We start from the raw sequence: 13,144 nt of genomic DNA on the forward strand, positions 1-13,144 counted from the left end.
AGTTTGCCTTCTTTGGGTAAATTTATTTCACCTATAATTCTCATCACTATTTATTTAGTTCCGAAGGGAACTTAGTAACCATCTAACAGAGAAAAGATTTAGTCATCAAATTAATACTTAGGTACCAGGGTACGTTGTACATGCAAGAGCTTGGGAATGAATAGGTTCAGTCCCTATCCTGTTCACTAGTTTTTGTATACATTCATGTGTGTGTATGTGTTTATTTGCTTTCAGTCCTGTGACTTATGTAGATTTCTGTACCACTAAGGCAGTCAAGCTATGTAACAGTTTTATCATAGGGGTATCTCATGCTATCCCTTTATAACCATACCCACGTTCCCCTTCCTCTTCCTAATATCTGATGATCATTCTCGATCTCTATAGCTTTATTAGTTCAAGAGTGGTATATAGATGGGATCACGTGGTATGTAATCTTGGGGGGTTGGCTTTCTTTCATATCATATAGCTTGAAATTTGTCTAGATTTGCCTATTAAAAGACATTATACTTTTTTCAAGTGTCTTCTCCTCGTATATAATGAAGCTTCTATGATTATTGAAATATATGATGAAGCTTCTATGATTGTTAAATTAATTAACAAATAAATGTGTTATGCATGAATTAGTCTACCGATCCATAGAGGCATGGATGAAATAGGAAGACAAACAGGAGAAGCTGGTCAGGCCATGTGTACACAAAAGGAAGACCCTGTACACATGGGCTACTGTGACAGAAATCTGTGTTGCAAGAGGCAATGGAGAGTTACCTGCCAAGGCTAAGGGATGAGGTGTGCATCATTCTTAAATGAATATCTAGTTGCATCATTATACCTCAGTATCCCCAAGACCTAGCAGAGTGTGAGGTACATAGCAGGTAAAATTTTACTGAATGAATTAATGTTTTATAAGTTATGTTGAGGGCGAGAGGAGGAGACCCCACTCCCCAATCCAGATGCTACCTAAAGTCAACCTCAGAGGTTTTCAACCAGGAACATTCTGCCTTTAAGAATACCTTTAGCAATATGGAAAGACATTTTTATGGTCACAACTGCGTGTGTTGCTGGATTCTGGTGGGCATAGGTTGGAGATGCTGCTAAATATTTTATAACATGCAGGTCAGCTTTCAGATTAAAGAATTACTCAAGCCAAGGTGTCAGTAGACACACTATTGAGAAACCCTGAAATAAACCCAGAACCTATAGCCAGGGCTTGAAAGACTGTGTCTGATGGAGGCATTGCTCATTCCTAAAGTGGGGTTTGCATGGAAACCCACCCTGAGCCAGGTTGTAGCCTCCAGACCATTCCAGAGATTTCTCCTTGGTGGAGGTAGGGAAACCCAAGCAGAGAAACAGAGGCAGATTCCTTCCTTCTTCTCTCCTCCTACCTCCTGTCCTTCCCACTATACCTGGACACTCACTGTACAGAAAACAAGGATAAAGCAGGAATAGTGGAGCGGTTCAGTAAGTGGATGCTCTCTGTTCCAGGAGCTTCTCAGAGACCCTCTGTACATTGGCCTGAAACACCGGCGTGTTGGTGGGAAGGCATACGATGACCTACTGGATGAGTTCATGCAGGCCGTGACGGATAAGTAAGTGGGCCTTGGGAGAGAGCTCTTAAGACGTGCCGTGGCCAAAGTCAAGCCTAGCTTTGGAAGAATGGAATTTACAGACGAGGCTGTGGCTCTATCCTTTGGGGTGGGTGGTCTGAAAATTTCAGCCTGACACATGCACCTGAAAGTCTGGAAGCCATAATGGGGTGGGCCTGTCTCCAGGATAACCTGCAAGAAGGCACTGGGAGGTAGCTAGATTCTGTTGTTCCGGGAGGGAAACCCTCTGGGTCTGAACCGCTTGGGATAGTTTGTATGAATACAGACTCTGCTCTTCTGGTGAAAAGACGTTAGCCATCTAATAAAATGGCTTTGGAAAGCAGCTCACCATATTCATTTTCACGCTTGCACGCACGTGCGCACATGGTTAGGTCAGGTTAGGAGAAGGTTAATAGACCAGTACAGCAGACTCCCCAAATTCAAGCCTTCTAGATTTGTGGGAGCTCTCATCTACTCTGGAGAGCATAATGCTGGCAGCTCCACCCTCCTCCCCTGCTTATTTTCTCAGCCACCATGGCCACCCACACCCACTGGCATGCTACCAGGTTCTAGTGATGCCCTCCACAGGCTGGGCAAGCCAGAGCTTCGGCGATGCAGGGGACCTATGGACATACTTCATTCTCCCTAGAAAAGAGCTAAAGTCATATTGTGGTTCTTTGGCATGGGAAGGGTGCTGTGGAAAAGAGAAAATCAATAATGGGGTACAGGGTGGGAGCAGAAATTTGCGTAAGCTAGAGAGCCAGGGATCAAATGCATACCTGAAGAAGTTCAGGCTTTGAAACACACACTGCATCGTGGGAAAAGAGTCGAGGAAGAGGAAAGTAGGAGAAGAGATAGATGAATCAGGCTTGGTCTTTTTCCAGGCAAGAAGGGAGCTGAGTGTGTACTCGGGGGGATTGCCACAATGGTGTGCCAAAGGTCTAGGCTGAGGAAGAAGGGAAATGAGGACCTGGAGAAGCGGGAGGTGGTGGAGGGATGAGGAAAGCTGCAGGACTGGCAGACCGCAAGTCCTGGTGAGAACTGAGAACCAGCGCCCCGGGTACCAGGCAGGATAAACTGGATGAAGGGGAGCGATGCTCTGAAGGTTACACGTTGACAGTCGAGACCACAGGGGAAATGCTGTGCTGGGATGTGGTCACCAAAGAAGGACAGCATCTGGAACAAAGGGGGTGCACCCCACTTCGTCCTTCCCCTTTCAGACTGTCTCAGTGCCACCTCCAAGTCCAGACCAAACGTACCTCTAAAGAACAATAGCCTTGACAGTGGAGGCAAAGAAACGCTTGGTTTGACAGCGAGAAGGCTCGGAGGCCACTCGGATCAAGGAGTAGGATGCCTTCTGGGCATCTGCAAGCTATTCTTCCAGAAGAGAACTGGACTTCTTTCCATATGTCCAAAGGAGAGCTGAAGGGTGCAGGGCCAACAAAGGCCATTTGGGGCCCAAAGTAAGCACCGTGGTACACGGAATTCTGATTATGTGCTCTCTGTCATGGAAGGAGTGCCAGGATACGTTGTTTGGCATTTAGGTAGTGAGAGTATGAATGGATTCAAGCAGCACAGCCTCCTGAATGTGTCTTCTTCCCACTCCATTACTCTGGTCTGGCCTCTTAAGAATGCCATGGAGCTGGCAGGATAGGTACTATCTGGCTCACTTTAATGGAAGAAGTCCTTGGCTCACAAGGTACCCACGAAGTACCAGGCAGGACTGTGAGGTGAACCCAGTGTGCCAACTCCACCCACGGGCTCTTTCTTATAAGGCTTTGTAGCCTGAGAAAAGGGAATGGCATTGCATTAGAGAGTCGATTTTTTTGCCTCCTGTTTCCGGCACTCATTTCCTGCTTATGAGTTAGTAGTCAGTCCATGGCTCCCCAAAGAGAAGTCTTGCTATCCGTGGGATAATAAATTAATATGTAAGAGGCTTTTCAAATAATCATCAAAATCTATCCACAGCTCCACAGACAAACAGGCAGTCCAGGGGAAACCGTTAGGGAGGGGTGTGTGTCCGCCTACAGGAATGTGTCCTTCTGCAGGAGAGGTGACGGGTGGGTTGACAGCTCCTTGTTTTGACTTTCTAACAAGATAGAACAGGTGTTTCTGTCGATACTGTAGGTGGAAAATGAGCTGGTCTCCCCAGGTACCCTTGGGAATGTTCTAGCCCCACGATGGAATGCCTGGCCTGAGGCTGAGTCAGAAGCCCTGAAGCCAAACACACTATATTTTAAGAAAGAACCTTGGGAAATTGTGACTCCTGCCTTCAACGTCCTCATTGCTGTCCAAACATCCTGCCAATAAAAAGCTTCCTCTTTCTGCCTTCCCTGCTAACTGTTGCATCTGTAGATTCTAGGTGGTAAAAAAGAGAAGTATTGACAAGATTTCACTCTGACTCAATTCCTATCCTAAAGGTGGTTCCTGAAGAAGACACGCCAAAGAAGAGGAACACACGGTTAAGTCTGTGAACCACAGGGACTGGGATGTAGCTCAGTCAAGTGCTTTGCCTAGCACGCTCAGTAGTCCTGGGTTCAATCCCTAGAGCCACGTACACTGGGCATGGCAGCACACAGATGTAACCCCAACTTTTAGGAGGTGGACAAAGCTCAAGGTTCTCCTCAGTAACAAATTCTAGGCCAGCACGGGTTACATGAAACCCTGTCTCAAATAGATAGATAGATAGATAGATAGATAGATAGATAGATAGATAGATAGATAGATAGATAGATAGATAGATCTGTGAATCACACTAGAAAGCTGAGTGTGGTTGTCAAACCAGAGGCAGATTGACCTTCCAAGCCCTTGTCTTTCTGTCTTTGCTTCTCTCCTCTCCTGCGTGGTGGGACCTGAAGCATCGTATCTGGGTACCATGTCCTGGTGGGACAAGTTCTCCTCCACAGTTTTTGTTTATATATATTTCTTACTTAAGTTACTAACAGAGAATGCTCTGGAAATGGGAGAAAAGCAGAGGAAATAATGGCATAGCTACGTATATCTCCACAGAAATGTACTGTGTGGTATGGAAAGGCATCTTTACCTAGCATGTGCTATCTTCCAGCTACTAAGCCAGACTGGTAAGTAATCTGCAAATATATAAAGACTTCTGCTCTCAGAAGAGCATGGAAACACACGTCTGTAAACCCAGCATACACGAAGATGAGGCAAGAGGATTGTGAATTTAAGACCAGCCTGGGCTACATAACGAGACCCTGTAGCAAAACATCCTGATCCTATTCTTCAAACTACTGCATTCAGAACATTTCATCTGTGTCTGCTGGTGTTTGGATAACCTGACCTGCCGTGCTTTCTTTGGCTCAGTGTCGATGTAAGTCAGTAGTTCAGGAAGAGTGGGTCCTCTGGTGGAAATATAACAAGTTGTGAGCTCCCAGCCCATAAATGTTAAAGTTGAGGGACTGCTTGCAGCCCCTGAGGCAGAAGGAAGGAAGAAAAGAGAGTGTGACTCTCCACCACTTCCTGAACTGTGCTGGAGTGTCCTATGAACTTTAGGATTCAGCTGGAATATTGCTGGTAGATACTGTGAGGAAGGTTAAGTAGAAGGTCTCATTTCTTGTTCTAACCTCGACTGTTCAGGATTCTGTGTTCAACAGGGAAGAGTGTTGTGGTGGCATTGTCTTCCCTGAGCAGGTGACAAGGTCTGTAGCACATATGAAATGCTACACACAATACATTTGGTATCTGTGAGGACAAGACTTCCTAATAGTGCCACTCCCTATGAGCTTACAGGGGCCAGTTACATTCAAACTACCACAGTGAGCTAAATAGCAACTCTCACCCAGAGCTCATTTCTCAATTTAAAAAATCTAATTAAGAAAAAGTATCTATTTATTCTCTTGGTACAGTGGATACTGGTATAATCTAGATGCCTAAGGCCAATAAGTAATTCACTTGCTTTAAGTTATTTAACATTGTCAACAGCCCTATTAGTCAGCTCTTCATCACTCTGATGAAATTATAAAGATAATAACTATTAGTTAATAGTTTTGGAGGTTCCAGTTCAACATCAGGAAGATCTACTGCTATGGGCCTCTGATGGAGACACTATTATACCAGAGAGTTTGTTGTAGAGCATACCATCTGTCCCATGACCAGAAAGAAGAGATGAGCCATGTCTCATAATTCCCTTGAAGGGAAAGTGCCCCATTTTCTAAGGACCTAAGTGGTGGTTTGAAAGAAAATAGCCCCAAAGAGAATGGGGCTGTAGGAGGTTTAGCCTTGTTAGGGTGGGTGTGTAGCCTTTTTAGAGGAAGTGTGTCACTGTGGGGGTCGGCTTTGCGGCTTTGAAGTCTCCTATGCTCAAGTTACTCCAAGTGTCACAGACTTCTTCCCAATGCCTGACTATCAAGATGTAGGACTCTAAGTTTGAGACTACTCAAATCTGAGACTATTATAGACTTCTGGGACTTTTAAAGTTGTACTGAATGCATTTTTGCATTATGATATAGTTATACGCCTTGGGGGGCCAGAGAGAGGAATGTGGTGGTTTGACAGAAAGTGGCCCCCAAAGGGAGTGACACTATTAGGTGGTGTGACCTTGTTGGAGGAAGTATGTCCCTGCAGGGACAGACTTTTAGGTCTCCAAACCTCAAACTACTCCCAGTATCACAGACCACTTCCTGTTGCCTGCCTTTCAAGATGTAGGACTCTTGTAGCCTGCATGCTACCATGTCAAACCATGATGATAATAGACTAAACCTTTGAAAATGTAAGCCACCCTAATTAAATGTTTCCCTTTGTAAGAGCTGCCATGGTCACGGTGTCTCTTCACAGCAATAGAACCCTAAGACAGTCCCCATCTCCTAATGGTCACCTCCTAGCAGTGTCTGGTGACTAGGCCCTTAATCCATGGGCAATATTCTTATAAATTCTACCAGATTCTAATAACTAGGTGTGTGACTCTCTTATATCACTAAAATATAAGTCACAGTAAGGGATTGTCATATCTTTTCCATCTACTGATGTAGCTCACACATCCAAAACAATGCTGACTGCAGCATGGATTATCAGATGAGAGACCTGAAACCCAGGAAATCAAGGAAACTGCTCGTGGCCACACCCCCACTTAACCACAGAACTGAATTATGAACAAGGGTGGTCTAACTGCAGAATTCACTTTCTAATGGGATATTTCCTATTGTTGTGACATCACGTGAAGGAAATGATAGCTAACATTCTCCAGACACTTTCTTAGTAAACCAAAAAAGCAAAAGAGAGGAAAATCATATTATTAAAGCTATTCTACTTAGCTTACTCCTGGTTTCTCTGTCTTGTCAAGGGCAAAGTTAGTGCCTACCTGTCCTCTCCAGAGGGCACTGTAGAGGGACTAGACATCAGTTACCATTCTAGACAGTCTCTAGCTTCCAATGGTTGCTGTAGGAATTCCTACAGCCGGTAGCCGTTAAGTTACGCGCCCACTTGGGCGTGGCCTCTTATACTATTTATGCCGATGTAAAGTGTGCATAGGGACTCTTTACCGGCTGCAGGATTTGGTTGCTGTTCCCCGTTCTAGCAGAGGATTCTGATTTGTGAGTCTATCCCTAAATAAATAACCCTCTATTGTTCTCAATTCTGAGCTAGTGTGGGATTTCTTTTAAGCGTCCTTCTTCAAATGGTGAATGAAGCATCCTCTTACTTTACTCAGGTGAGTCATCCCTTCCTCTCCAGTTTCTCCTTCTTGACAACAGTTGTCCAATTGACCCGTCACTCACCAGAGCTCTCAACAAACCTCAAACCTCAGCCAGCTCAACTCAACCCCAAGGGGACGAAGCACATGTACTCAGGCTCCTGTGGTAGTTTTTAAAGCAATATAAGCCAGGGAAACCCTTAGCTTCTGACATCCAGACCACAGTGAAAGCTAAGGATTGAGTTTGCATTTTAAAAGACCGTAGAAAGAGCATTGTTTGGCTCTAAGATCTTACTGTAGCCTTTCAAGATGGTCCCCACACACTGTGTGCTGACAGTCTCCAAATATGGTCTGGTTCTCTGTTTTATCACCAGAGGTCATAAGTCTTCATGGAGCCTAGCTAGTTCTCTCTGAGAGGTTCTGACTCTGGGGAAGATCAGTGAATGATTGTATCATGGATTGTAGCAGCCCTGAACAGAGATATACAAATAATGAGAGAGACTTTGTGGAGGATACCCATGGCCTCATAACAACTGGAACACTCAGTCTATAAGAAAATGGGATCTGTTATCTGTGGAGTTCCAGGTGGGTGAGAGAAACGGATGGGAGATTTACGAACAGGACTTTGTGGAATGAGTTGCTGTAACTTAGAAGGGTAAAAAAAGCTCAGGAGTGACCTCTGACCTTTGAGAGGTTGAAAGGTCGGCAGTTAGCCCCCACCCTCTTCCTAGATCGAGATGCCTTGTGTGATTGCCTAGGAACCCAGACAAACAGGGAAACTCCGGAGGAAATCCAACTGTTCATGAAGTGTTTTCTGTCTGGCCTGAACTCGCCCCCTCATAACGACGAAGGAGTGGCCACATTATCCTGACGTGTTTGCTGGAAATTGTTGCTTCCTGAGACCGTCTTGATAGTTGTTGGGATTTCCCCCAATGAGGTCAGAATGTCATGTAAGGAGCCTGCTGGTCTGGCTTCCAGGTGGCACAAGAGGAGCTTCCCCAGTCTGGGATATGGGAAGTAGAAGTTCTCTGCGGTCCTCCCTCTCACTCCAGGCTGGAATCCCGTCCCCTAGTTCCTCACCAAATGAAAACCACAAAATCACCTCCGGTGACCAGCAACCACAGTCAGTCCCGTATTTGAAACCCTACCTTACGAAACACTAGAATCTGGGTCTCTCTTTCTTCTGCCCATTAGCTATGCACAGAAGACAGCTCAACTCCCAGCCACTGGATGGTCCTTCTTGTGCTTAAAGATGTTCACTGTGCTCATTCCGCTTTGCCTTCTGTTTCTTTAGACTCGGTGGGCCTGCGATCTAATCTCCTGCTTCAATGCCAGTGGGTGAACTGGGATGAGACGGCTAATGTCTGCTCCACGGTATCTGACCACATCTTCACACTTCAGCTGGGCTAGCTCCTGCCTCCTCCCAGCCTCTCAGGATATCCCCCAATCCATCCTTCTTCGTTTCGTCCCTCGTCTCTTATCTTTTACCTCCCCTCCAACCCAGCTCATTTAACTCCTGTGGACACTTCCCATCTCCAAAACAAGTCCATCCTTCAGTCCTTCATTCCCTGGTGGCTGCCCCACCACAGGCACTTTGAAGCCAAACGTCTTAAAATGTGTTATCATCGGCCTGTGGTCAAATAAGTTTACAAACTGCTGGGTTAAACGTTTTCCTTTATACATAACTTTTCAAAGTCTTTAATACACACCGCATCTGGTACATGTAATATCAAGAGCTATCCAAACTTATTTTACTAGGGAAATTTATCTGAGAGCATTTCAAGGGCATTCAGTGTAATGGAATGTGTAAAATGTTTTAAAGACCTAGAGTTTCATGATTCTGCCAGTTCTAGTTTCTGGAAGGAAAAAAAAGAAATAATTTTCCATGGGGTGATGACTGATAGTTTCACTAGGCACTAGGCCAAGGGAGACCTGCATGTGGTTTTCATGGGGAAAGCAGAGCAGAGTCTCTTGGGAATACGAGTGGTGCCTTTTCGTCATTGGATTCAGATGCAGGCTAAGCAAGCTCACCTGTTCCTTCCAGCTTCCTAGTGTTTATTCAGGCCTGAAAGGGGCCAGACTAGGTGTTTTAAAGACTGACAGGCCCCGATCTCTAAAACAGAGATGGTTTGTAGCCTCTGGAATGTTCTGCTCTCTGGCCAGCCTATGAGGGGAAGAGCCTCAGGCGGTCCTACCCAGGAAGGCTTGGCCCCAACCACGCCCAACTCTGCTGGCCTTTCTTAGGTCTCAACAGACAAGGGTCACCATTTACAGCCTGGGGGAGAAATCAGACATCTGCCCATCATCCTGTACCTCTAAGAGAACCCTGGTCCTATTCAAAGAACGCTTCCCAGATGCACCCCAGAGTGGAGAAGTCTAGGAGTCCCCAATTTGTCGTGGCAGAGCCTCTCCAAGGCAGGATTTTTCTGTAGGAGGAGTGTCAGATGTTTCTCTGCGGCTGCCAGGGCCGCAGGGTGAAGAGTTCAGAGGGGCTGACGGGGACAGATAAGCAGGAGCCTCTCAGGTCAGGGTTTCTCTGCCAAGGCAGTAGGAAGGCTGGCGGCGGGAGGGGGGTGTGGGGGAGCCCAGAGTAAGGGGCTCTAAGCAGGGCCCAGACTGAAGGAGACTTGGTCGTCCTTTTGAGTTTGCTCCTGAATGATGGCCACATGTTGGTCTGCCCGTGTAAGTACAGAAAGGACCCTAAGACTGACTGTCCAAATTTCCTTGCCATGTGTAACTCCTACTAGGAACTATGTAGGACCCCCGTCTCCTGCCTCCCCCACCACATTTTAAAGAAATGTATGAGGGAAATGCCCAGATGTCAAATCCAGCCTCAAGCATGAAGTAACCTGTGCCCACTTCTAAATTAGCATTTGAATTTTTTAAAGTCGCTTTTATTCAGCTATATATTTTTCTCTACTCCACTCCCTTCCTCTCCCCTTCTATCCTCTCTGGTGGTCCTCATGTTCCTAATTTACTCAGGAGATCTTGTCTTTTAAAAAAAAATATTTACTTGTTATGTATACAGTATTCTGTCTGCTTGTATGCCTACAGGCCAGAAGAGGGCACCATACATCATTACAGATGGTTGTGAGCCACCACATGGTTGCTGGGAATTGAACTCTGGACCTTTGGAAGAGCAGGCAATGCTCTTAACCACTGAGCCATCTCTCCAGCCCAAGATCTTGTCTTTTTTTTTTTTTACTTCCCATGTAGATTAGATCCATGTATGCCTTTCTTAGGGTCCTTTTTGTTGTCTAGGTTCTATGGGGTTATGAATTGTAGGCTGGATTTTCTTTGCTTTCTGTCTAAAAGCCACTTATGAGTGAGTACATACGTTATTTGTCTTTCTGGGTCTGGTTACCTCACTCAGTATGATGTTTTCTAGATCCGTCTACTTGCCCACAAATTTCAAGATGTCATTATCCCCTGCCTCCCCCGCTGTATAGTACTCCATTGTGTAAATGTACCTCGTTTTTCTTATCCTTTCTTGATTAGAGGGGCATTTAGATTGTTTCCAGGTACTGGCTATGACAAATAATGCTGCTGTGAACATAGTTGAGCACATGTCCTTGTGGTATGATTGAGCATCCTTTGGATATATACCCAAAAGTGGTATTGCTGGATCCTGAGGTAGGCTGTTTCCCAATTTTCTGAGAAATCGCCATCCTGATATCCAAAGTGGCTATACCAGTTTGCACTCCCACCAGCAATGCAGGAGTGTTCCCTTTACCCCACTTCTTCTCCAGTATAAACTGTCATCAGTATTTTTGACCTTGGCCATTCTTACAGGTGTAAGATGGAATCTAAGAGTTGTTTTGATTTGCATTTCTCTGATGGCTAAGGATGATGAGCATTTCCTTAAGTGTCTTTCAGTCATTTTAGATTCATTTTTTGAGAGTTTTCTTTTTAGGTCTGTACCCCATGTTTTTACTGGATTATTTGTTCTTTTGATGACCAATTTCTTGAGTTCTTTGTATATTTTGGAGATCAGCCCTCTGTCTGATGTGGGATTGATGAAGATCTTTTCCATTCCGTAGGCTGCTGTTTTGTCTTGTTGACTGTGTCCTTTGCTTTACAGAAGCGTCTCAGTTTCAGGAGGACCCATTGATTAATGTTTCTCTCAGTGCTGAGATTTGTTTGTTTGGTTGGCTGGTTGGTTTGGTTTGTTTTAGTTTTGGTTTTTCAAGATAGGGTTTCTCTGTAGCTTTGAAGCCTGTCCTGGAACTAGCTCTTGTAGATCAGGCTGGTCTTGAACTCACAGAGATCACCTGCCTCTGCCTCCTGAGTGCTGGAATTAAAGGTGTGTACTACTGCCACCTGGCATTACTGGGGTTATATGCAGGAAGTGGTTCCCTGTGACAATGTCTTCAAGTGTACTTCCCAATTTCTCTTCTATGAGGTTCAGTGTGGTTGGTTCTATGTTGAGGTCTTTGATCAATTTGAACTTAAGTTTTGTGCATGGCAATAAATATGGATCTATTTTCATTCTCCTACGTGTTGATATCCAGTTATGCCAGCACTATTTGCTGAATATGCTTTCATTTTTCCATTTTATATTTTTTGCTTCTTTGTCAAAAATCAGGTGTTCGTAGGTGTGTGGATTGATATCCAGGTCTTCGATTAGGTTCCATTGATCCTCTTGTCTGTTTTTATGCCAGTACCAAGCTGTTTTCAGTACTGTAACTCTGTAGTAGAGTTTGGAGCCAGGGAATGTGATGCCTCCAGAAGTTCCTTTACTGTACAGGATGGTTTTGGCTATCCTGTGTCTTTTTGCTTTTCTATATGAAGTTGAGTACCATTCTTTCAAGGTCTGTGAAGAATTTTGCTGGGATTTTGATGGGTATTGCATTGAATCTGTAGATTGCGATTTTTACTATTTAACATTTGAATTTATATTTCAGTAAAAACCTGTGTTTGACTGTACATGGATGGATTGAGAACTTTATTTTTCACCTGATCTGTTTAGATTTCCATGTTGAATTTTTGGTTTTGTTCTTAACTAAGTAGTAAATAGTTGAACAAGTAAGGAGATAAATTCACAACATCAAAAACCCACCAATTCTTTCATGTAACTACTCTTTTCCAAAAATGTTGATTGATGGTATTGGCTCATCACAGGTTTCACATAATTACAGATAGAATAATACTGGGTGGATGGATGGATGGACAGACGGACTGATAGATGGGTGGGTGGTTCCTGATTCATACTAGGTTAGTTTGATAGATGTCATACAGGAGAGGCTAAGGGATTAGGATTCAAGACTCCCAGCTCATGATGGAGAGAAAGAACGGACACAATAGACGAAAAGGAGGGAAAAAGTGGAAGAAGTCCGAGACCTGAAGGGGTCAGTGTGGAATCTGTCTGACAGGGGCTGTTCCTGGTCCATGGAACATCCTTGGGGATGCATGTCCAAAGAAGGGCATGTTTAAGAAGGTTCAGAAGTTCTAGGAACTGTTGGGTTCTTAGGGCCTTGTATTTTTCTTTATTCTATTCCAAGTAGGAATTAGATTAATCAGAATTGTGAAGGTTTTGTTCTATATTCCATGGGACCAAAGGGAATTTCTCTTGTAAAATTAAATTAAACATGAAACAGAAACACACTGAATAAAAAAAGGCATTTATAATTTTGCCTTATTGTTTCCTTAGCAAATGAGTGGCGGTATTGCTTCAAGGTCAAGTGTGCGAGTATATATATATTAGTATATGATGGAAAAATACACACCCGTCACGTGTTTTGTTGTCTAAGCTTCTCAGAATTTTTGCCCCAGGCTAGTTGTGAAACAACACTGGAAGTCTTATGTATAGCAAAATGTCAAGACATTCTGTTCCCTACTCCCAGCCCAAACACTTGCAATTCATAACCTGAACAAAAAAATTCACAGTAAATTTGGGCTTGACAGGCATGACATT

At 44.4% G+C, this 13,144-nt stretch overlaps 1 protein-coding gene across 2 annotated transcripts in view; it reads left to right on the forward strand.

Annotated features, from left to right (window-relative positions):
• Positions 1-13,144, forward strand: part of Me3 (malic enzyme 3) — a 154,517-nt gene that overhangs the window by 116,759 nt on the left and 24,614 nt on the right. For both annotated transcript variants that reach the window (XM_057756483.1, XM_057756484.1), the window contains one exon: positions 1,483-1,586. In XM_057756483.1, coding sequence (XP_057612466.1) covers positions 1,483-1,586 — 104 coding nt within the window. The remainder of the gene's footprint in view (positions 1-1,482; positions 1,587-13,144) is intronic.

This window comes from Chionomys nivalis, chromosome 23, assembly GCF_950005125.1.
Source record: "Chionomys nivalis chromosome 23, mChiNiv1.1, whole genome shotgun sequence".
Taxonomy (NCBI): Eukaryota; Metazoa; Chordata; class Mammalia; order Rodentia; family Cricetidae; genus Chionomys; species Chionomys nivalis.